At 47.0% G+C, this 25565-nt stretch overlaps 1 protein-coding gene across 9 annotated transcripts in view; it reads right to left on the bottom strand.

Annotated features, from left to right (window-relative positions):
• The window catches only part of PLCB4 (phospholipase C beta 4), a 191156-nt gene that overhangs the window by 81882 nt on the left and 83709 nt on the right, over positions 1–25565 (bottom strand). For 6 of the 9 annotated variants that reach the window (XM_064415698.1, XM_064415696.1, XM_064415701.1 and 3 more), the window contains 4 exons: positions 4959–5059; positions 3012–3092; positions 2651–2710; positions 1342–1485 (listed from right to left, as the gene is read on the bottom strand). The exons of 2 other annotated variants lie outside the window; for them this stretch is intronic. In XM_064415698.1, the coding sequence (XP_064271768.1) occupies positions 1342–1485; positions 2651–2710; positions 3012–3092; positions 4959–5042 (369 nt within the window). In that variant the 5' untranslated portion in view covers positions 5043–5059. Of the gene's footprint in view, positions 1–1341; positions 1486–2650; positions 2711–3011; positions 3093–4958; positions 5060–15635; positions 15801–25565 lie in introns of all 9 variants that reach the window. One more of the 9 variants, XM_064415699.1, reaches the window with a different exon arrangement.

Raw genomic sequence — 25565 nt, 5'->3', positions numbered from 1 at the left:
TGTGGATATGTGTTTTGGTGGAAAGGCTCCCAGATGCAGGACTCTGACCTTCACGGGCTGCTCAGAGCCTGCCCACTGCAGCATGACACACCATTCTGTAAGGCCTGGCTGCTAATGAGCACCACATCTTCTCCACAGCATAATTAGCTCATCTCTTGTGACAGCCTCTGTAATGGGCCAACATTCTCACAAACCAATTAGTCTAATACAGGTTATTGAGCTCTAAGGTATCTGAGAAACTTAACTTTCAGAATAAATCAGAGTATGAAAGTGAATGCTGCCAACACCTCCTTTGCTTTGCTTCTTTTTTCAAAAGCTTTCAAAACATAACTCTGACACGTTACTTCCCTTAAAGCCTGCTGAAAATACACACAGTAAAATCAATTTAGTGTACCCATGTAAGTTATAAAGTGTTTCTCCTATAAAGGAGTTTACTCAGCATTGCCAGTGCTTCCAAATGTATGGATCCAAAGCAATGAAAAATAAACCAGGTCTGGCAAGGGATTTAGTGATGTTGCATTCAGCAAACAGTTTTAAAAGAGGGGATTTACCAGGTGTGTGATACTGATCACTGTTTAATATTTATGTCACAGGCAGAACAGATTCTAATCCTAAGTACCCATAATACATACAGACAGAGAAGAAAAGCAGAGTGTGTGTTTCAAGCCCCCATGAATGGCTGGATCTCAGCTAGCAGTGTCCTGTCAGCACTCTCAGCAGGTTCCTCAGAGCAGTTCACAGCTGGCTACCAGGGCAGGTGGAGGCCAGGGCTTGCCTGAGAGCTGAGTGTGCAGCTCTCAGGAAGGATGACGTGTCAAAAAGCACCATTGCTTCCTCAGGGCTGCTCCATGCCCACGGGAAGCACAAAGAGCCTGGCTACACTGGGATCCCCATAACTGCACAGAGTTTCCTTTCCTGCTTTTGTTTTTTTAAATTGGGTTACCAGAAGATACAATTGGGTTACCAGAACAGAATTTTGAAGGGCTGAGCTCCACCCACCAGGAGAATGGCAGCAATTGCCCTTCCCTTCAGCACCCCTGTCACAGACCCACAGCACCACCATCCCAGTCAGCTGAGCCAGCCCCTCCCAGAGGCACTGACAGCCCAGGGAATGCCCTGTGCTGTACACAAGGGGTTAATTCTGATAACCCACTGTGCATGCACAGGCTGACAGGACCACACAGACGTGCTCCACAGGGATGTCTGCTGTCCTCTGGAAGAGTGGGGCAGCACACACTAACCCAGCTTTTCAGTCAGCCAGGCAGGCAGGCTCAGGAAGAACCACTGAGCGCTGCTGGTGAGCTCTGCTTTCAACCCCCACCCTGTTTAACTGTGCAATACCTTGGCTATTTCTGTGGTTTCTGCCACCATGAAAGTGAAGCTGATGTTCACCAGATCTGTGCCACTGCAGACACACACTATCCGTCCTTCCAGCTCGTTTTCTGATTTCCCCACAGCCTCGAGTGCAGTCAGTATTTTGGGATCCTGTGAAAGAGAATTAAGAACTTGCTACATTTGCAACACTTCTGTTATGCAAGGCACCATGGTAAAAATGCATTTACACCTTTAAACCTTTGCCAGTCATCTTAAATGAGTGCTTTCACTCAGAAACACTGTGTGCAAACCGGAAAAAACAACACATTCTAACAGTTAGGAACATGATTGTGAGAACTCATATTTTCATCACGAAGAAGAAAAATTAATCACTCCAAGGACTGAGCCAGAGGATCAGAACTAATCTCTAAGTTAATGACTCCAATCTAGTTAAGTCCGTAGCTGCTGAGGTCAGGATCCCTGTGGGTCCCTGGCTGCTCCTTGTGAGGTGTCACACGAGCTGCTGTCCCTGCTGCTGGCCTTTCTGGGCACGTCTTTAAGGCAGGGCTGAAGGCTGGGGCACACTGGTGGGGCTGTGGCACGGGGCTGTCTGCATCACCACATCTCTTGCCCCTTCTGTGGGGCAGAGATCTCGGCCTGCAGACTCCCAAGGGCATTTCTAAGAGGGAGTTAGCAACACAAAACCACTTTACATGTGAAAGGGCTCACAGCAAACCTCCTAAACTGAACGACTGCTGGCAGGACAGCCACAACCCAGTGCAGAAAACCCTGCACATTCCTTCTGAATGCTACTGAGCATATTTCCACAGGCTTGGGGTTCTCCAGAACTCCTAGCTAGTACTTCTGCTGAAACTCTTTAAAAGGCAGACTGTGACCAGCTGCCCTCTCTGACCACATAAATGCATAAAGAGGGATGCAAATGTTTCTACAGTTTATGCCAATGGAGAGAGAAGATAAAATAAATTCCAACAGAGTGAAACAAAATGAATGGAAAACGAAACATGTTTTTTTCAGATCCCTAAATAAGTATTACAATAAACTGTTACAAGATAATTAAAATATCCTGATACGTGCTCTGAATGTCTGCTCAGCTCTCAGAGCATCCTGAACCCTGCAGCACATCAGAAAGGCCAGATGACTGAACCTGCCCACTGCAATCACAACAAATCACTGCAAAACTTCAGATTTGAGCCTGTTATTGCAAAATAAGAGCTGGGTTACTGGTATTATTTAAAGAAATGAATGCCATCCTGCATTTCACCTTCAGCTTAAACCTTGCTTGTTAAAATGACAGTAAAAAGTGAGGATAGAGTACCTTTGGTACAGCTCCAAAACGAACACTGTTGATCAGGGAGCATTCTAACACCTGTCCCTCCTGAAAGGACAAAAAGGAGACAAGTTCAAAGGTCTGCTGAGACAAGGCTCCACCGGGAATTTCAGCAAAAATAAACAGTGAACTTTATTGGCAAACTCTCTTAATAAGCACTAAGCAGCATATTTCCCTCTAATGTCAGCTGATTCCTTCTTAAATGCTTCACTGCTGTCAATTCTAAAAAGAATAGCATGAAGACTAGTTTTGTAAATAAAATAACACAATATTTTAGATTTTTTAAAAACAGAGTGTACATAAAGTGCAATAACATGCAATATACATTCCTGACATAATTGCAATATACCTTTCCTTCACTTTTCCAGCTCAGAAAGAAACCAAATTCATCCACTTGGAAGAGACAGTTGCTCTCAAAGACAAAAGATTCCTATAGAAAAGAAATACAGACCATTATTTGAGTCAGTTTGACAAATATCAATTATTTATCATTTGAACATAAAGGATTGTTCTGTTCCTTCCCAAAGACCCTCCTGCAGAATTTTCTGTTCCCCAAAAAAAACAGAAACAAGGGAGGCAAGCTTTTAAAAAAGAGATCACTTTTAATGATTTGTCTTATTGTGGACACTTGAGACACTGGAATGCACAGTGTCTCAACTAATATTTTCCTACCTCATTTCAACTAAATGAAGATGTTTTATTAAATAGAAGCGGTGATTCCTACCTAATAAAAAATCTTAATGAAATGGAACTTCAAGAAATTTATTGAAAATTAAATGCTTTAAGGTAAAAAATACATAATTTGCCAAGGCCACCTTCAGGATCAAATGGCCACACTTCCTTTAAACGTGCAGAATGTGGGAAGCCCTTTTCTGTTGCACTGTGGCAGTGTACATGCTGTGAGTGCTTTGCAGCCAGAGTGAATGACAAGCAGAGCCTGAAGGATATTGATTTGTAGGAGAAATCAGGAAAGAATGCCATTCCAGAGAGACTGGGCAAGGCAAAAATCAGATTAGCTGAATTGAAAAAGAGATTTCCCCCTCACACCTCCAGCCCCAATTAGAGCATCATAAATTAAGCTGAAATTCAGGAAAAGCAGAATCAATCACTTCTTCAAGAAAAAGAGGATCCAGAACTTCCTGACTGCCTTAACTGAAGAGCAAGGAGGATTTGTGGGAAGAGTCCTCTGTGAGGAAACCAAGCAGGCTCCCAAGTGTGCTGCAAAAAGCCTGGAACAAACTGCAGCAGCCTGGAGCAGGAGGGGCTCACAGGATGGGCAAACAACGCTCTGCTGAGGGGGGAAAGCAGGGGGAAAGCAGGACCCCCTTTCTGGGGGTTTGGGGCCCTCACTCACTCCTCACAGGCTGTGGCTGCAGCAGGGTCTGCTGAAGGAAGAGAAAGCTTTTTTCCCCATCTCCAACACTATCTACTTCATTTATCTGGCCCCAAATCTGGAAACACAGGGTAAACCAACTATCCCTATCATGGCAGGCCTCGTGACAAAAAATACCTTTTACTTCCATTGCAAAAGATAAGAAAATACTAATATCCCTGGAGGCACTTACCTCCACCTCACAGACATCTCCTGCTCAAACAAGATTAAAAGTACACCCTGATAAAATTATTCTTACCAGCATATCAATGCTGAGTACAGGGTAAACTTCTCAGCACTTTATTTCAGCTGCCTGTGTAAAATGCCCTGTTTTGCATTCCTTTATTAAATGTGGATTAAAGCACAGCTGAAAGCAGGATCATAGCAATCATATTTCAGATAGAGTAGAGATTGATTTTCTAAAGTAGATAAAACCACTCCAGTTCTCAAGTGATGCATTTGAATCAGAAAATGAATATTCTGTGTTCTCTTCCTTTCCTCTGTAATAGGTAGGTCCTCAGTTTATATATCAAAAAAAAAAAAAGCAATATTCTCCCTCCCTCCATTTGATAGATATACAAAAAATGGAAGGATTCACTTTGTTTAATAATGTGCTTTATGAATCTGCAAAGATGAGAGTTTTATACACGTTACAGATATTTTGATCCAATTCTCCTTTTCTCTTCCTCAGGGCTTATGTCAAATCAGAGGGATTAAATATATTTTAAAGCCATTTCTTTTAAAAGCAGAAAAAACCCTACCTAGCAATAAAGTGTGTTGGTATTGCCTCCCCACAGATATTTTGAGGGTATTACCAGAAAAAAATTAAAGTTTCTTTGTGTACAATGAAAGCAAAACATGAAATATTCTGGCACTTCTGCATATTTAAAAGAGAATAGCAAATGAAAGGCAACTGGGTCTCACCTCTTCGTATCTATCAAACACAGCTCCATCTTGCATAAAAGAGGGAACTGGCTTCTGCCAGTTAAATTCATAAGGTTTTGCCATGATTACAGAAGAAAAACCTGAAATGGAATGGAAAAGCACAGTTCAATTACTGTCCTTCAAAAGGAGTATTTCAAAGGCCAAGCAGGGAAAAAAGTCACTTTTAGCTTTTTCTTTCACAGAAGTACTAAAGAGTCACAGTGCATCTCCAAATCAGGAGCTTTTCTCCTAGGAGTAATTTTGTTTCATATCTTTAAAATTGAAAATACCTGTAAAATGTGTGTATGAACTTAATTATTTGAACAACACTTGCACTGTAACTTCTGGAGTGCAATGAGGCTGGGATTAACCTAGCTCTAGGGACCAAACACCACAACCTGTAATGCAGACAAATGCTTCTTATTTTACTGGAGAACACCAGATGCTACAGAGACAGACTGAATTGTTTCTTAACATCCCAAACTGTATGCCACAGAGGCAAAATACATTTTTCTGTCTCAAATTTCATTTATGTTAAATAAGTTCCTGGGTATTTTATCCACAACTCAAGATGTGAATAATATGCATGTCAAAATCCATAGGGAAAACTACTGTTTAGAGATAGAGGCCATTAAATAAAGCTAGGTAGTTGTATTGTGCACTTCTGCAAGAGAACAAATGTGAGCAGAATTGTTAATTTAGAATAAAACCCAGAAGTCACATTGTATGGACATTACAATAAAGACAGCAAGTTACCAGTAACCTTTGCCATGCCTTCCAGGTTGCACTGGAAGGGGCAGAAAACAGGGCAGAAAATGCCCCAACTAAACACTCTGCAATTTAATTTCAGTTCTTTTCATCTGGAGTGGCTGCTCCTGGTCCCAAGTGCCATCCAGGACACACAGCACCTGGGCACCCCCTTATCCCTGCAGCAGAGGGACTGGGAATGCCCTTGGCAGCAGCAAGGCCAGGTGAGCCGGGTCAGGGAATCGTGCTGGGAGAGGGGACATGGAGGGGACACAGGACAGGACAGCCCTGAGCCCAGGCTGTGCTCTCATGGAGGGGACACAGGACAGGACAGGGCCAGCCCTGAGCCCAGGCTGTGCTCTCATGGAGGGGACACAGGACAGGGCCATGCCAGTGAGCCAGGCTGTGCTCTCATGGAGGGGACACAGGACAGGGCCATGCCAGTGAGCCCAGGCTGTGCTCTCATGGAGGGGACACAGGACAGGGCCATGCCAGTGAGCCCAGGCTGTGCTCTCATGGAGGGGACACAGGACAGGGCCAGCCCTGAGCCCAGGCTGTGCTCTCATGGAGGGGACACAGGACAGGGCCATGCCAGTGAGCCCAGGCTGTGCTCTCATGGAGGGGACACAGGACAGGGCCATGCCAGTGAGCCCAGGCTGTGCTCTCATGGAGGGGACACAGGACAGGGCCAGCCCTGAGCCCAGGCTGTGCTCTCATGGAGGGGACACAGGACAGGGCCATGCCAGTGAGCCCAGGCTGTGCTCTCATGGAGGGGACACAGGACAGGGCCAGCCCTGAGCCCAGGCTGTGCTCTCATGGAGGGGACACAGGACAGGGCCAGCCCTGAGCCCAGGCTGTGCTCTCATGGAGGGGACACAGGACAGGGCCAGCCCTGAGCCCAGGCTGTGCTCTCATGGAGGGGACACAGGACAGGGCCAGCCCTGAGCCCAGGCTGTGCTCTCATGGAGGGGACACAGGACAGGGCCAGCCCTGAGCCCAGGCTGTGCTCTCATGGAGGGGACACAGGACAGGGCCAGCCCTGAGCCCAGGCTGTGCTCTCATGGAGGGGACACAGGACAGGGCCAGCCCTGAGCCCAGGCTGTGCTCTCATGGAGGGGACACAGGACAGGGCCAGCCCTGAGCCCAGGCTGTGCTCTCATGGAGGGGACACAGGACAGGGCCATGCCAGTGAGCCCAGGCTGTGCTCCCATGGAGGGGACACAGGACAGGGCCAGCCCTGAGCCCAGGCTGTGCTCTCATGGAGGGGACACAGGACAGGGCCATGCCAGTGAGCCCAGGCTGTGCTCTCATGGAGGGGACACAGGACAGGGCCATGCCAGTGAGCCCAGGCTGTGCTCTCATGGAGGGGACACAGGACAGGGCCAGCCCTGAGCCCAGGCTGTGCTCTCATGGAGGGGACACAGGACAGGGCCATGCCAGTGAGCCCAGGCTGTGCTCTCATGGAGGGGACACAGGACAGGACAGGGCCAGCCCTGAGCCCAGGCTGTGCTCTCATGGAGGGGACACAGGACAGGGCCAGCCCTGAGCCCAGGCTGTGCTCTCATGGAGGGGACACAGGACAGGGCCAGCCCTGAGCCCAGGCTGTGCTCTCATGGAGGGGACACAGGACAGGGCCATGCCAGTGAGCCCAGGCTGTGCTCCCATGGAGGGGACACAGGACAGGGCCAGCCCTGAGCCCAGGCTGTGCTCTCATGGAGGGGACACAGGACAGGGCCATGCCAGTGAGCCCAGGCTGTGCTCCCATGGAGGGGACACAGGACAGGGCCAGCCCTGAGCCCAGGCTGTGCTCTCATGGAGGGGACACAGGACAGGGCCAGCCCTGAGCCCAGGCTGTGCTGCTGTCCCTGCAGTGGCAGCTGGGATGCTCAGCCACTCCTGCCTGTCCCCAGGGGCAGCACATGGACTAAGGGTGACCAGCCCTGCTCTGCTCAGCACAGACACAAGACCTGGGAACATTTGTCCAAGTGAGAAGAATGAAGAGTCACACAAAGCTCCAGGGAGAGCATGACAGCCTGGGCAATGCACACAGACATGTCTGCTCTGACTGCATTTTAAACCCACAATAAACACAAGTGATTGTAAGAGCTGAAAAGTTTGTAGTATGCCCCTTGTCTGTCATTTTCATTCACATAAAACATCTTCTAACGAAGAGAAGAGAAGAGAAGAGAAGAGAAGAGAAGAGAAGAGAAGAGAAGAGAAGAGAAGAGAAGAGAAGAGAAGAGAAGAGAAGAGAAGAGAAAGAAAAGGGTCCAACATTTGTCTTAAGGACAGTTATTTTGGTAATTTTCTACTGAAAAAATAACCCTACTGCTTAAAACATGCAAAGTAGATTTTCATGTTAACCCATCTCCTGCCCTATCTGTTTAAATGTCTTCTATTACCAGAATGGTCTTCAAATACAACAGGCAGCTCATGCAGCAAGCTCCCATCCTTCTGGGAAAAGCTGACACATTCTGTGCTAAAACACCAGGAATGTGATGGCACTTTTAAGGCTGTGAAGAACATTCCTCCAAAGTCCCAAGCCTGTGGAAATGGCTTTTTCCCCTTTTATACTGGTGCTGAACCCCACACAAGCCCAGATTTAAAGTTCTGCTGGTGCTCTGAACTCGGTGTAAGGCACATCCTGATGCTCCCTCCACAGCTGGCACCCTGAAAGCTGGGTGTGAGGAGTGCTTGAGCACACACTGAACTCTCAGAAACACCCAGCACCTTGACAGCACACACATGCACCTGGTGAGCTGGCAGAGCTCTTCATGCAGCCCCAGAAACACAGCTCTGGACCAGCCTCCTGCACAGAGTCCTCTCCTCCCCATGGTACTCACACTGTCTGATGAACCCCTCACTTCATCGCTCATTGAACAGAAGGAATGAGCTCCCCACTTTGTAGGAGCTCCACAGAGTCCTCTCCTCCCCCTGGTACTCACACAGTCTGATGAGCCCCTCACTTCATCACTCACTCGACAGAAGGAAGGAGCTCCTCACTTTGTAGAAGCTGCACAGAGTCCTCTCCTCCCCATGGTACTCACACTGTCTGATGAGCCCCTCACTTCATCGCTCAGACACTGAACAGAAGGAAGGAAGGAGCTCCTCACTGGGCTGCATTGTGCATTTCCCAGACCCTGCCGCCAGCCCGGGTCCTGTCCACGTTTCCTGGTGCTCTCTGAAGTGTGGGGTCCGGACCAGGAGCAGCAACCCAGCCCCACCCCCTGTCACAGAACCAGGATTACAGCGCTCCATCCCCTTTGCATGAAGTGGGTTTAGCAGCAGGGAACACGCCTGACTGCTCACAGCCCTCCACAAGCAGCTTCTGTCCCGGGGGCTGCAGCTCCTGTGTCTGCTCCTCCCCGGTCCCTTCCCAGCACTCTCCCAGGTCACTTCAGTTTGCAGATGAGCGGAGACAGATGAAGTGTGAGGGAAAGGCAGCTCCAGTACATGCAGCAAGGAGGTGGAGGAATCGTAACAAACAACATTTTTAAGCCTTATGCTTTGGCAGCTATGCAGAAGGTGAAAAAAATTCTCTCTGCCTTTAGAAAGGCTCTTTTCAGTCTCTCACATTTCTTACACTCCTCTCAAAAATCCATTTTTTCCTTAACCCTGTTAGCTTTTAAGATCACCAAACTAAAATACAAAATATTCCCCTGTCACTCTTAGGACCACTGTTAATCTTCATTGCTTTTAGCAGTTCTAAGAGAGTGAAAAACAACACCAATCCCAACCAGCAAACCTGAACAAACAGACACTGTAGCATTCATATGGCTGCAAATATATGCATACATATATCCTCACTATGATGAGAATCAAGAATTACCCTCTTTAGAGAAATTAAATAACAATGAAATGTGCGAAGATTCAACTGGGAGACATAGAAGGTTAAGGAATTAAATTTAAAGGCAGCAAAATTTTAATTTGAAAACTTTTATATTGCCTTTAAAAACTGAAATCAAATTTCTTACCGACTTAAGAGTTCTCAAAGTATAACAACAGCTCTGAATACATAGCATTCACAAAAGCAGAAAGAACACTCATGGAAACACACCTCAGGAGGTAATTAATGACTGCAGGGAGAGGTGGGTGAAGTGCAGCAGTTAAATGCCTCTTGCAGTATCTCCCTTTCTCCAACACTGATTTGTGCCTGAAGCCATGATTTGGATGACATGAAACTCACCTGGAGTACCCAAAGAGCCGGGACACAAAATTAACCATATTCAGGAGAGCATTAATTAACACAAACGTCTTCCTCTTCTGTAAGCTTGGCTGTACTAAGCTAAATCTGGGGCGTGTGGGCTGTAAATGCTGGGTTTTTTCATCCTCTGACCAAAAGAAGGACAAGGTGCGGCTGAACAGGAGGAGGAAAGGATTCTGTTAACACGAAGGAGACAAATGTTTGGGGAAAGAGGTGATATTCTAAACTAAGCCACAGGGCTGGCCAGCGTGATGGATAGGATACTCCTTGGATCCCACAAACATCCTGTCATTGCTGAGACACTGCTGGGAAGGACAGCAGAGCTCCCCAGAGCTGCCCCCCCAGTTTCAAACACCATTTCCGCACCCGGCCCCCAGTATCCTAACAGGACCTGGAGATTTTTTTTTAGTCAATATTATTTTTGCTTCTGGAATGAATCCCTCTTTGCTGAGTGACAGGTGAGGAGGCTCCACACTCTGTGTTTGCCATTTCACCACTTACCTCTTGGAATTGCACCCCCTAAACTTGCCCCAGTTACTGTCTGTGCGGGTTTCAAGTGCAGCACCCACCCAGCACTATGCTCAGTTTAGTAATCTTGCCCAGGAATATATGTTTTTCTTCAAGGAAGCAATTTAAAAAACCAAAAAAACGAATCTATTTCCCATTCCCAGTCACCCCAGGACATCCCCCTGCCCTGAAGTATATATAACCTTTATCATCACTCCAGTTTGGTAAACAAGATTCTTCATTACAATGACAACCAGATCTAGATCAGCAGACTTCTCTAACTTTTGGGGTTTTTTTATGGACTTCATCCCAGTCCATCTCCCTGCAGAGCTGTGGACTAGAGTGAAAATCCAGCTGTCCATGACCAAACGGGCAGTGCAGCACTGAAATTCTTATAAAAATGCCCCTTTCATTTTTGAATGAGGCTTTGAAGTACTTTCATATTCAAATACTGTAAATGTTTCTAGAAACCTGAAGAAAAGTCAGAACTTTGTGTATTTATGCCTCAATGTCAAACTCATTTGGTCATAAAGGTACTGACATTAACATAAGCAAAATGCAGAGACAGGGAAAATTAAGAAAAGCAAAATGCAATTTCATGTCTTTTAAACATGAAACCTTGGTTTCAACTCTAGAACTTGAAATGCAGGGTAAGTTTTAAGAAAATAAAAGCCACTATAGTGTGAATCCCATGTAAAAAGTAACAGGGCCACGCTGCTGAATTTCTGCAGTGCCCACACCATAGTATAAGACAATTCCAAGATTTCCCAGCTCTCCAAGCTGTTCCACAGACAAATTTTGCTGGTTTTTTCCCCTCTTTTATTCAAGATTAATTTTTCAGCAGGCTGTTTTTAAACACATTATTCCCACAGCTAATGCAAGCAAATGAGAGCAGTTCTCCCCAAAACAAGGTCCAGGAGCAGCAGCAGCCACCCAACACTGCTCTGTTTCCATTCCTCCCATCTTCCATTGCACTGGAATCGCTGGGATTCAGGGGCAGCTGCGGGCTCAGAGCACCACGGGAGGAGCCTGCTCTGAGCTGCCCTGCTGGGCACTGCCCCAGCTCAGGGAGGCTGCCCTGCAGAGCTCACGGTGATACCTGCTCCTGGTCCTCCTCCAGTCCCAGCCGTGCCCCAGTCACCCCCTCTGATCACAGCCCCTCTTCCTAGCAAGGGGAAGTCCTAGGGTAAAACACAGGACTCAAACATCACCCCCAGCTTCCTCAGATTTTTTAATTCTTGTCCTAATGGCTTCCCAGTTTATCCATACTTAGAGTTTTTCCCCAGCCTTCCTATTAATTTGAAAACTCTCATGTTTTGACGTAAGTGCTGACCACCCACCCTTTTTGAGGGGGACAGCACTTGCCTTTATGAGAAGTTAATGGTGTAGAAAGAGACACGCTGCTTTTGTAAATAAACTTATTTCCAACTCCGTTCTGACAATTAGAAACACATTTAAATCAAGCCATTATGGAAAGCTTCTCAGATGATTCACTCAGGTCTAATTCCTCACAAACTTCTAAATTACAGGCACTTCTAGGCCCAAGAAGGTAAATTATGTCTCTGCTCAGGAGCAATAGAGAGCCCCTGGAGCAGAGCTTCCCTTTTGAATTGATCACCAAAGTCACCTGGACTCATCACACACTGGGATCAGTCCTTGTGTGCCACCATTGTCAAGCAGCTTTACTAGTTTCACTTGCTGACCAAAATGAGCCTTCAGGTAGATGTCACATGAAATGCCTGGAAAAACAAAAATAAAGCTGCAATTGCAACACCCAAGTGTTCAAAGGAAAGGTAACACTACTGTTTTCAAAACAACTCCTAAAGCAACAAGAGAATCCATACATACTCTGAGAAGAAGGTATGACTTGAATAGTGAGCTAAAATGCAGAACTATCAGAACTGGATGTTACTGAAAACTTAAGTGTCAAAAAACAATAAACCAGGCATAGAAAACTACAAACGTCATGGAATTAGTAAAGTTGTATTTACTATTCTTTCCTTCTGGTAACAGCAAATTTGGTGTTCATATTCTCGATTTTGTAACAGCAAAGGTGGGAGGAAAAGGGAAAGGCACAGATCTCCCCAAGGGATTATTTCAGGAGGGAAAATGCTCATAATGCTGTGAACTGTACAGAGGATTTAGCAATCTGGCTCCTCAAAAGACAGTAAATGACAATTGATATTCATTTATGCATATTATTCAGTATGCATCTAACAGTAACATATTTCTTTAGATCTGTCAAGTGAGCTTCATTTCATGGGAGCATGTGATGAGGAACCACTCCCCAGAACCTCCCCTGTTTTGCCTCATTCCAGTAACACCAACCATGCAAAATATTAAGTTGCCTAAAAATGTGGAAGATGCTACATTTTTACCTTTAGGCATGCAGAAGTCTTAGAGGTGCTGAAGATTTATTTAGTATAATATCAAGTGTCCCATTTCCTGGAAGCCATCCCATCCCCAGGTGGTAATAGAGAGCAAATTGGACTTTGATGGAAACAATGGTTTGTGAAATCGCTGCCAAGATCCCTTCTGAACTGCTATAGCATGTGATGGGTGTATACAGTGTGCCTGGATTTAACCAGCAGTGACTTTTAGTCAGTTTAATTACTTCACTCTGTGCCTTTCAGTGGAAAGCAGTGTTAAAACACAGGCTACCTCATGGAATAATAAAACAAACAAACAAACAAACAAACAAACATGCAGCACTTGCAAACCATCTCAAGTATTTCCTGATTTACTGAGGCCCAGAGTCTCTCTTTAGTTTTGTAAACTCTGACACCTTGTGTCACTACAGCAGCAAATTACAGCCTAAAGCAATGGGATTTGTCAGATTTATTTAAAAAAGAAGTTTTCAATATGGTGTTTGGGCAATTAATACCATGCTTAATTTCTACTGTTGCTTAATCTGCTGCTGACAGGTAACACATCTTAAGTCAGGGAGTAGTGTTTCTCACTTTTAGCTACACCTGTACAAAGTGTTTGTGCAAATTATTTCAATTCAAATCATGGGCGATTTTGACATTTAGAACTTCAGTTTCTTCTTTTTAGCTTCGTTCTTGAGCTTTGTGCTCTAAAAGATCTCAAGTAAAAATGGTTCCTGTACTTTCATTGGATAGGAAGACAGGAATAAATGTTTGAAATTAAAATTCTAAGAAGAGTTCAGGTGGGAGCACAGATAAACAGCAAATACCATAAGTGAGCATCACTCCAATTACAAATGCAGGAGTTCAGGAAGGATCCAAGGACATAAAACAACTGCAAGATCCTAAGGCTGACTTATTAACTACAAATACCACGAAAACAAACTTCCAAACTGCATTAATATCAGCAGTCTTTCCTTTTTAAGTGCAAGGAAAAGTTTTGGAAAGAACACAGTGTAGCACCTCAAACACAAATAAAACAAGCTCCAGCTATCAGCTGCTCCGTGACCACATCCTGAGGACACAATTGTCTGTTTCCAGAGCCTGACACAGGCCCGGACTTCGCATTAATAAAATGCTATGAAAGGTCAAGATCATATTTTTGTAATAAATTCTAAATCCCTGCATGTTTGAAATAATCCCTCCTATGGTCAGGTACTTTAGTTCAAACCAAACTGTAATAAAGTTTGGATATGATTCATTAGGAACTTTTTCAAAATATACAGATAGATGAAAAACTAATAAGCTGTGAAGAACATAGATGTTACTTTAAAATCTAAAATTAGTAAAGTGACATTATAATTTGCTGGTTTTCTGGACGATTTCTGAGAAAACAAGAGTGACCCACATTGCTGGCTTAAAACTTCAGGTGATCTTTGGCAATTGTTCCAGCAGTCTAAAATACATTAACATCAAAAAGCTGCATTTGTCATTTGACAGTTGGCAGTGTGTTAAAAGTAGGTATTTGTTGGAAGTTTAAACTAATTACAAATGTCTTGGTACCCTGGATAGAGCCTAGGAACTACAGTCACCATGGAAATGCACAGGGCATTTTAAGATGGTTATTATGCAGTTCAACCCATGGCATCAGTAAGATTTTGGTATCTATCTCAGAAGATGCAATGCTGCTCAGATTCCATCTCAGCACCCACCTTCCACCCTAGAGACAGCTTCCTTTCCTTTTTCCTTTCCCCTTTCCTTTCCTTTCCTTTTTCCTTTCCTTTCCTTTCCTTTCCTTTCCTTTCCTTTCCTTTCCTTTCCTTTCCTTTCCTTTCCTTTCCTTTCCTTTCCTTTCCTTTCCTTTCCTTTCCTTTCCTTTCCTTTCCTTTCCTTTCCTTTCCTTTCCTTTCCTTTCCTTTCCTTTCCTTTCCTTTCCTTTCCTTTCTCCTTTCCCCCCAGAGTCACATCTCAAAGGCAGGGGAATGCAGGCAGGGCACTATCAGCAGGTTGGAATTTACCAAAATTGGAAATTACCGCTGTCCTTCTGCCCAGGCCAGCAGGAGAGACTTGAGGTGCAGCTTTTTCACCTGCTCCCTTCTGTGGCAGGCCAGGCTGAGTAAGAGCAGAGCAGAGCTGTGAGCTGCCCTTGCTGGAGTGTGGCTGGAGCAGACTGCAGCTCCCCATGGAGATTTCAGTTGGCTGGTTTCATTTTATTTTTCTGCCAAGATTTCAAGTTCACATCACAGCAAAAGAAAATCTCCCAGTCCGTATGAGGAAAAGAAACCACATGGGGCTCACAGCGTGTGCTTCAACACTGGCGTGCAAAAAGCAGCTCTGGGAATCACAATGATATTTAATGGATGGGGAAAAATAATAATAACTGCCTGGCCTAAACCCTGTTGTAGAGGTTCAACTTGTTTGTTTTTCTCACCCCCCAGCCGTCACTCTGCCTGTTGTATCATCACTTGCTCAGGAAACACACATTCCCTTTGGGGCACGAGGAGTCAGAGGGTCCAGGCTGCAGCTGGGGGTGAGCAGACAGCTCTGGAGCCCCGGATGGACGTTTTGCTATTTCCCATTTTCCTTCCTCCCTCTCAAGACTGAGGCTAGCAAGACTTGTCTGAATTACAGGATTGGCGATGCTAAGTACCCCTTTCACCAGCAGTGACACCCAGTGCTAACTCATTAACAAAGTGGGCTGAAGATGAGATTGCCCTGGTTCTAAACACAGGGTATCACAACTAGGCAAGGCTGAAAATAAACTGCTGCCCAACATTTGGAAATCCAGAAGCCCACTTTCCAGCAGGATAAATACAGACAGCCACGTTGGAGATACACCAGATTATCACTTACTTATCTCTTCAGTTCCATAGAGAAGCAAGAGGAAAAGCAACTGGTTCTGAACTTTTAGCTATTATTCCTTCATTATGGTAGGTAGGTGGCAGAGTAAGCATTTCTTGTCAATCTGTTTCAGCCACGTTTCTTTTTAAACAGTTGTTGTGCCACTGCCCAGAAGCTCTGAAAACAATAGGAAAGATTGTGCAGAAAATGTGGCCAAGGATAAAGGAAAAATATGCCCAATCCTTTAGCTCGTAAGCTCATAGTTAACCATAAGCAGAAAATGGGAATGCATAAAACATGGCATCAGAGTCTCTTTCACTAATCCCTGCCTCAGAGAACCCGTGCAATCTGCATATTCATTTCTACTAATCAAATATTAAAGCAGCTCTCTTGACATTGTGCTCTGTTGCCCGTCCCTGCCGTGGCCACGGAACTGACAGCTGCTGTCTCTGTGGGGTGAGGGGAGGCTGCCTGCCAGAACTGATCTGACAGAGCAGTGACAGTGCTCACACAGTCATTTCTGAGGCATTCAGCTGCTGACACGCTTCAGAGCAGCACCCTCACGTGTCACTCTGGCTATGAATGTGGGGCTTGTGGAAGAAATGGGGCAAAACCAGCCATGTCAGCTGCTAAAGAAGGGTGGGAGCGTGCTCCAAGCCAGCAGCCTCTCTGGGTTTCCTGCTGGATGCACTTGGCCCCTTCAGCTATTCGTAATATAGATATGAAATTTCTGAAGGAAAGGCATCTCAGTTTTTGATTGCTCCAAGTGGATGATTTGACAGAGTATTCCAAAAGGGATAAAAATAAAAGTGTTGGTATGTAACCTATTTGTCCTGGATGGAGACAGAACGGAGGGCCAGCCTGCCAGTCAGGAGTGCTGGTATGGCCTGCTGGCCCCTCTGGAACCCTGCTCTGACAGCTCCTGATAAACACCAAGATCTACAGCATGCTGACAAACCCCAGCTATTCCGATTTTTCTGGACCAGCTGGCAACACCAGTCAGGGGACTCAATTTCTCTGAATTCCTAACTTCAGGCTGTAATTTCAGTGTCAAGCAGCAGGAAAAGACAGTGGGAGCTGACCCCACTCTGAGCTCCTCCTCCTCCTCATCATCATCACTGTTCCTTCTTGCCCCCTGCTGCTGTGACCCCTTTTGTGCTGAGGAGGAAAGGCACACAGCACAGAGGACAGCTCTGCCCTCACAGGTGCATGGGGAACACACCCAACGGGCAGGGACAGGAGCAGCACCCTCTCCTCCCTCCCTGGAAGGTGAGAGCACACACACCATGAGGACATTCCTCACTCCAGACAGCCATCAGGGTGGAGAGCAGTGAAATGGGAGGGGAAGGGCATCAGAACTGAAAAGAGGAGGAAGGAACTACCAACAGGAAAAGCTACAGGAAGCAAGGATGGGGTGGCTGGCACTGATGTGGGCTGAGGCAGCATGACAAAGTGCCCGAGATGGCCACGCTTTCACCAAGCTAGGAAAGAACAGCAGATAGCTTGGGAAAGCTGAAGTGGAAATTATTTGGGATAGCACAGGCAAGGCTATTTTTAGAGATTATTCCAAGTATGAAGCTGGGTTACTGCAATATGGCTGGAAAGGAAGGAACTGGGTGGAACATACACTAAGAAAGACCAGAAGAAAAACAATGCTGGTGCCTGTGTGTGGGGGTGAGAAAGAGAGAAGGAACACTGCCAGCATTCCAGGCAGGGGCCGAGGGGGTCAGTCCCTCACTGTGGCAGCTCAGGAGGGGATGGCAGGGCTCCTGGAGGGGAGGAGCTCAGCACTGCCCCACGCTGCACACAGACCAACAGAGGAAGGGGGAAGAAGCTTGGAAAGGTAAAGAACAATCTACAAGTGAGGGTGGAGGTCAAAGAAAGAGCAGTCTGTTTGGCACCCATCAAATGCAGTGGGAATCAACAGACATAACCAGTTACATCATAAAAATTGATGAAGGGGCCCTTGCAGAGACGGAGAGAAAATGTTTTGCCATTTGCACTGGCTGGAGGAACTGAAGTGCTCTCAAGTGGTGCTCAACTGCGGCTGCCACCAGGCACTCTGGCCTCCTACAGCTCAGGAACAAGTGGCACAAGGCTCACAAAGGCACAGCCCAGCAAAACAAAGAGCAGTGCACACCCAAAGCACAGCAGACTCCGCAGAAAGTGAGAAGGTCTAAAACCAGCTTTGTCTTCATCTCTGTTCGGCATTTCCAGCATAATAATTACCATTGCAAAGACTAAAAACTTGAACCCAGCTGGCTTTTCCCATAGGAAAACTGGTCAGCTAGTTCAGACTGCTTTTTTTTCCTGTCACATACCTATTAAATGCTTCAGACTGTTTAATGTGATAAAAATGTCTAGACTGGTTTTTGACTGAAAGCTTAAGGAAGAGTGTTCTTTGCCCTTGGCTAGCAAACCCCTTGTAAGCACAATAATGTGAATGCTGTCCTTCTGCAGCCCACACTTTCTGCATACATCCATAAATCCATTCCGGGAATCTTCAGAAGTCTTGAGATCTGACAGACCAGCCCAGAAATGTGAAGCATACAGGTGCAATATAGTATATATGTAAATATAGTGTTTCTTTGCAAGGAAAAATCTGCAGTTTATAACCAAAGCACAGGCATTGCTGAGGAGAAGATGATGACAGCCCCTCTCACAACCCAGTCAACAAAATCCCCCAAAAAAACCCCAATAATATTCTGCTGAAATTGATGAAGAGCAAACCACTTTGGTGAAGCAGGCAGCAGAGCTGAGGCGAGGAATCCCAAGGGGCACATCAGGAAAAGCATTGCCACATGTGAGTCAGTGCATTCAGTGCTTCGTGGTCCCGAGCTGCCCTCAGTCTCCAGCAGCTGTTTATTTTTGTGTAACAAAACTTCCAGCATAATTACAATCACTCTAAACTTAGATGCAAGCACACAGTTTATGCTAAAAATACCTCAGGCAGTGGAATTACCCAGCTGATCTGGTCCACGGCCTCCAGCCCTTTCTGTTCAGGGGCTCTCAGCCTGCATCTGTGCTGGGCTGTGCTCAAGGAACAGGTGCACCTGAGTCTTGTCAGCACGGCTGACTTCCATGCTGGAAAATCAGCTGCACACCATGGAAAAAGCCTGAGAAGAAACACTCTCCCTGCACGCCACTCCTCGTGGCCAGCTCCCGCAGGAATAGAAGTTGCCAAAGGAATTCATGCACAGTGTGATGTGACAGGAACATCACCCTGGCCCGGTCACAACTGGATTGTCAAAGCACACATCAGAGCCCCACTTCCCACCTTCCTGTACCCTATTTGTTCCCAAAGCAGTCCTAACATCCTGAGGGTAATTTTTTGTTTGAAATGCTCTTAATCCCTCTCCAAGGCCCTAATTCACTCTTGTTTTTGGGATCAGACCACAAAGTGCACCGCCAGTCAAAGGAGTTGAAAAAGAAACAACAGAAGACACTGCAGGAAAACAGCCCAGGGCCTGGGAATATCTATGGGAAGGTTGTTTCAAGGGAGGAAAATGGCCATTTTTCCACATCAAAAAACCAGGGGCAAAAGGATGTGTACAGTAGATATATGGACCCACCACTGAGCCAGAAATTAGTTTCCACTCTCCTTAAGATACGATTTCTCCTGAGCAAATCAGAATATTCCCCTCTGTTAAAAGCAAAAATGTGTTTTTTCAGCACCACCAGGGAAGGTGATTTTATTGGTTTTGGAGCACTGGGATACTATACAACTGCACTGTACATTGGGGAACAGACCAAGCAAGATGTCACTGTCCAAAACGAATCTTTTGTGAAATAACTACGTGTGCAAATTGACAGCTTGCACCAGGGAGGTTGCACACTGTGGGTTTGCTGTTTGCTTGCTTGCGTAAATATTAATATAAGGTTTAGCTCATCAATCAGTCTTTCCTGTTGTCAGCACACTGTCCTGCAGGGTTGGTTCCTGTACAGCCCCTGTCCATGGCAGAGGTGCTTTGCACAGTCATGGCTGAATGAATCCCTCCTTTGCTCCATTTCTGCTTGTCTTTGGGCATCCCAGTGAAATGGCACATGGAGGAAAAGGGACTAGGCCCAGTTTCTCTTGCCATCCCCAGGAGCACTGAGAGTGGTCTGCAAGTGTTTCAAGCCGAGCAGCTGGCAGCAGCCTCCTGAGGCAGGCAACCAGGCTGTGCTTACTGACATACCAGCCTGTTGGCAGGGCTTTTTTGGAAGGGAGATAAAAGCAGCACGGGGAAGGGAGAGGCTACTGCTTCTCCTGAAACAAAGTGGCTGGCACAAAACCAGAAATAACAGATTTCATGAATAAAGTAACCAAGCTTTCCCTTCCTGGGTTGTATTTCTGCTGTTTTCTCAAAATCTCAATCGCATGGGCTCGTTGAGGGCTAGTGAATAATCCTGCTCATTGCTGTGTGCAACTAACAGCCTAAAGATCTGTGTGAGAAGGTGGGAGCTAAGAGCCCACCCCTGAGTGCTCCTGCTGAAGGGCAGGGATTAGCTCTGCAAGCAGGGCAGGGACAGCTGTGTCCCCAGGCTGGTACCAGGGACTGCTGGAGGCCATCCCTGAGCAGGGCAGCCAGAGCCCCCCTCTGCAGAGACCCCACACAAACTGCACTGAGTGCCAGCAGAACGGAGCCCCTGGAGCCACCAGGGGCTGGGAGAGGAGCAATCCAATCCCTGTCACTGGGAAGGGCAGCCCTCAGACCTGCTCCTGCCTCCTGACCCCATTGCTGCCAGCCCCAGTGACCCTGAGTGCCAGCAGAATGGAGCCCCTGGAGCCACCAGGGGCTGGGAAAGAACAATCCAATCCCTGTCACTGGGAAGGGCAGCCCCACTCCTGTGTGCTGACCCCATTGCTGCCAGCCCCAGTGACCCTGAGTGCCAGCAGAACTGAACCCCTTGGAGCCACCAGGGGCTGGGAAAGGAGCAATCCAATCCCTGTCACTGGGAAGGGCAGCCCTCAGACCTGCTCCTGCCTCCTGAGCCCATTGCTGCCAGCCTCAGTGACCCTGAGTGCCAGCAGAACTGAACCCCTTGGAGCCACCAGGGGCTGGGAAAGGAGCAATCCAATCCCTGTCACTGGGAAGGGCAGCCCTCAGACCTGCTCCTGCCTCCTGAGCCCATTGCTGCCAGCCCCAGTGACCCTGAGTGCCAGCAGAAGAGATCCCCTGGAGCCACCAGGGGCCAGGAAAGGAGCAATCCAATCCCTGTCACTGGGAAGGGCAGCCCTCAGACCTGCTCCTGCCTCCTGAGCCCATTGCTGCCAGCCCCAGTGACCCTGAGTGCCAGCAGAACAGCCACCAGGGGCCGGGAAAGGAGCAATCCAATCCCTGTCACTGGGAAGGGCAGCCCTCAGCCCCGCTCCTGTGTGCTGACCCCACTGCTGCCAGCCCCAGTGACCCTGAGTGCCAGCAGAATGGAGCCCCTGGAGCCACCAGGGGCTGGGAAAGAACAATCCAATCCCTGTCACTGGGAAGGGCAGCCCTCAGCCCTGCTCCTGCCTCCTGACCCCATTGCTGCCAGCCCCAGTGACCCCACCTCAGCCGGGTCACAGCGGGCACGGTGGAAAGCTCTTGTTCTCTCCTGCTGCTTTTGGGCAGTGGCCAGGTCACCCAGGAGCCACAGCAGCAAGCACAGACTGCAGCACACCCAGAGCCAAGAGCAGCGAATTCCAGGTGGCAGAAAACTGCATCTCACACACACTGATGGGAAAGACCACCAGGCTTTTGAACACTGGCTGACTTTGAGAATAATTTCTCTCACCTTTGATACTCTGCAGCCCATTCTGCCAGGACTCTTGGTCTAATCTCCCAACCCTAAAGCAAGTTTGCCACTTCTTAAATTTTACAACGTGCTGAAAACTTGGCTTTAAGACCTGGTTACAAAGCCATCCAGGAACTTGCTTAATGTAATTTTAAAAAGCAAACCCACAGCCAACAGGTACCACAGCTGCTAAGCTGAAACATTTTCAAGAGCCTATTTATTTATTAATGAATCCCATGATTTATTAAGAAATTGAACACAAAGAAACAGCAGAACTATTAAGCAGAATGAAGATGGAAAAAAATTACTCTTTGTTTTTGAAGCTGTGGTTAAACAACCACCTGATCTTAAAGTTCAGGATGGCAATACTTGAAAATCAGGTTGAATACAAGATCCTGCAGGTGCTGGATGTGATAAGGAGGGAAACCCTGCTTTTCCTTGGAAATCCAAATTCACACCTAAGATAAGGAGGAATAAGTTACTCAGGCAAACCTTTCACTGTGGCTGAACTATCAGATCTAGGAAACAAAGGCTGCTCTTTCCAAGCTGTGTAAGGGACAGTAGTCCATTACAATTAAAGAAATCAAACTTCCTTTTGCTTTCACAGCCGGTCCTGACAGGCACAAGATAACATTATCTCTGTCCTACCCTGCCTTTCTCAGTTGTGGCTGTGTTTTGGAGTAGAAGTACAAAACCAGGAAAGAAACCAGGTTGATACACTGAGATAAAAGCTCCAGAGCTAACAGAAAGGCACAGCTGTAGGTACGAGCTCCAGCCACGCTCCCTGAACCCCTCTGTGTTTCCATCTCTAATCTTAGTTCTTCCAAGACCAGTTCTGGAGCCCACATCTTTTCCTTTCCTGCAAACCACGAAGACAGTGATGGGTAAAGAGTAATCCTAATTTCTATCATTTCACAATACTTAAATAAGAAAAGCTGTATTTTAAAATTTAGCCCAAACATTTCAGTTCTTTTACTGATAGCAGCAATACCAAACATTTCAGCAAGATCATCAGTCATTTATGTAAATGATGAGATACTTAATTATTAGGCTTCTCAGTTACTCTTCCTAATTTTCTGCTCTATAGGCTTAGCTCTGTGCCACTGGAGCTCCATCAGCAACCCCACCAGTAACAGCACACTGCAGAGCAAAGCCACCCATCAGCAACCCCACACTGCAGAGCAAAGCCACCCACTCTGCAATCAAACCTGCAGCTGCAGTCGAGGCATGCCCACCCAGACCTGCTTTACCAGCGTACTCAATATTGTTTATAAAAATGTTCTTAAAAAACCCATGTGCTACATCTTTAAAGTTTCACTTAATGTTTTAAACAACAAAAAATGTATAAAAATTAAGGGGTTTTTTTTGTTTGTTTTGTTTTTCATACATGGGTAATAAGAGACTTCCCTTTTTTTCCTGCACCAAGAGTACAGAGAATTCTTGGAGAACGTGACGCCTCAATTCTTTGCTCACACACAGACATCCTGTGGCACGAATTAAGGGATGATTCCAGCTGAATGAGGCAGTCCCTGAGTGCCCACAGTGGTCCAGGAGCAGGTGCAGGTGGGGCCCCAGCTGGCAGCAGGGAGGCAGCAGCTCAGGAGTGCTCCACCAAGCCTCAGTGGGCACACTGACAGCGTGCAGAGGTGCGAGCCAGGCAGAGCTGGCTGTGCTTCCCTGCCCTCTGGGCAGCCAGACCCTCCTGGCCGTGCTGGCTGGCTCACAGCTGCTTCCAGTGCTGCAGGATCCTGGAATTCCTGCCCCTGAGGGTGTGCAGGGCAGCCACACCTCCTGCTGCAGCCTCGTGGCAGCGCTGCTCCGCAGTGCATCCACAGCACCCAAAGCAGGCTGGCTGAAAGCCTTGCAACACCACAAAGCCATCAGAGATGGCTCTAGGCTGCAGTGGTATTCTCCAAAACTCTGCAGTAACATTTGATTTCTTCAGAAGAACAGCCTGCAGGTACTGAAACCTGCACAAACCCCTCTGTATGAGCAGCGTTGCTCTAATACGGATTATGTGTTGTGAAAATGAGTACCTGCTCCTGTGCAACATGGCAAGACACTGAAAACACAGCTCTCTAACAGATTTCTGTCTTCCGACTATGAGCCCCTCCAGGCAGGTGCACTGCAAGCTAAGATTACTACAGCCAAAGCTTGGGTGAGATTCAAACCCTGGGTTTGTACTCCAGCCTTTAAAATTGAAAGTTTTATTCCACAAATCCATTTTTTAAGGATTAAGTTGTGACTGAAACTCAGGAAACTGAAGCAAACTGAACCAGGAAAAATAGGCATTTTCCCCCACAGATTCCAACCTGTGCTCAGCATACATATCACTGCTTAGGAGGAACCCAAGAGAACCAAGCCCACAAGCATTTGCAAGAATCTGCAAGCAGTGCTTCAATGTAAACCACGCACTGGCCAGAGTCAAGTGACCCATCTCAAGAACACCTTGAACGGCACGTCTAACCTATTTTGCTCTTACACTGTAAAAGACATAAGCAAGCAATGATAAATGGTGGCACTGAACACACAGAGATGACACAGAAGTGCTCTGCTGCCTTCAGGGGGGAGCCCAGTGCCTCTGTTGTGAACAATGGGAGGGAGAAGGGGGATGGTGGGACTGGGAGATGCAAAGGATGCCAGTTCTGCTGGCAGAGAATCAGCCAGAGGGACACACACATGGTCATCACAATTTTCACAGCTTGTTCTGTTTCTCCCAAAGCCCTTGACAGCACCTGGTTCAATAAGAATCTGCATCCACCTTCCACACAGAAGCAATTCCATTGGAGAAGATCTCTGGGATTGCTGAGCCCAACGTTTGACTGAGCACACTGTGTCAACCTGACCACGGCACTGAGTGCCACAGCCAGTCTTTAATGGGACAGCTCCAGGCACGGTGCCTCCACCACCTCCCTGGGCAGCCATTCCAGGAGATGCCTCAGGTTTGGCTTTTCTGCTTTTCACATTCTGAGCTGCTTTAGTGTGTGGGTCTGGTTTCATGTTAGGGGATGGTGAGCTCTGTGCACAGAGCAGGGAGACAAAACAATTCCCGCTCCAGCTGGGCACCAAGGACAAATGATCCCAATCCCAGCCCAGGAGCACAAAGCCCGTGGGCTGCAGAGAGAAAAACAAGCAGGATGGGAGTGCAGGGGCTGCAGTGGGGTTGGACACTGAACTGCAATGTGCACATGGAGCAGAGCTGAGCCCAGGGAGAGACCCCGGCAGCGCTCGTGCATTTTGGGACCATTTGGGTTCATCCTGGTGCAGCCCTGGCTGGGCTCTGGTGCTGCCCAAGGTGGATCACTGAGGAAATCCTTTTAATCAATCCCTACTTTATTCTTTAATCCCTGCCCTCTGCTCTAGGGCAGCCTTCCCAAGGCATCACAATGTCTACTCATTCCTTCTGTAAAGAAATTTCTCCTCATGTCCAACCTGAACCTCCCCTGGCACAGCTTGAGACACACAAATAAAAGCTAGAAATGTGACTTGCTTGTCTGTGAAACATCCTTAAGAGCAGAGACAAGTAACTGCCTGCGAGCACACAACACTCCGGTGCTCCTCTGGACACGGTGTGCAGTGCCAGGGAGCCGGGGCTGCAGGAGGTTTGGAGCCAGCAGGAGCAGCTGCTTCTCACCAGGCCATGCACTCAGAGGCACCTGGGCTGGCTGCAGCGACACAAACCTCCTGAAGCACCAGCACAATTGTACTTGTTCATCGTCTGCTGGAGAAGGAGGAAAAAGAGGTGCTTGCCAAAGCACCACTTGTTTGAGATGGCTGCAGAATGGACCCCATAGGAGACAGTTTATAGGTTAAAAGGAAAAATTGTTTTTAAAAAATAGAGATCTAGTCAGGACAGAGGGATGCTGGATCCAGAATCACTGACCTGGGGAGTCTTTGGGTTAAGATTAGCCAGTACAATTTGTCTGGCTGTGAGCGTTTGGTCAGCTCTGAATTATACACCATTTCTAACAGTCTTTGCATGGTTTCAATGTAAACACTTTAAAAATAGCAATCTGGTGCCAAACCCAAGTATGACAAGCCAACAATTTAAAAAATGACAGAAACTACAAACCCAGAGGACATACACCTGGATGAAGAACCAGGAAGGTGATCTGGTCTAACTTTTGATTCTCCTTCCAGGGCAGTCCCACCTGCTTAGTGAATTAGAATTTATGTTCATTAGCAAGG

Source organism: Passer domesticus, chromosome 3, assembly GCF_036417665.1.
Source record: "Passer domesticus isolate bPasDom1 chromosome 3, bPasDom1.hap1, whole genome shotgun sequence".
In the NCBI taxonomy this organism is placed as follows: Eukaryota; Metazoa; Chordata; class Aves; order Passeriformes; family Passeridae; genus Passer; species Passer domesticus.
This window is presented reverse-complemented; position numbering and strand designations above follow the sequence as displayed.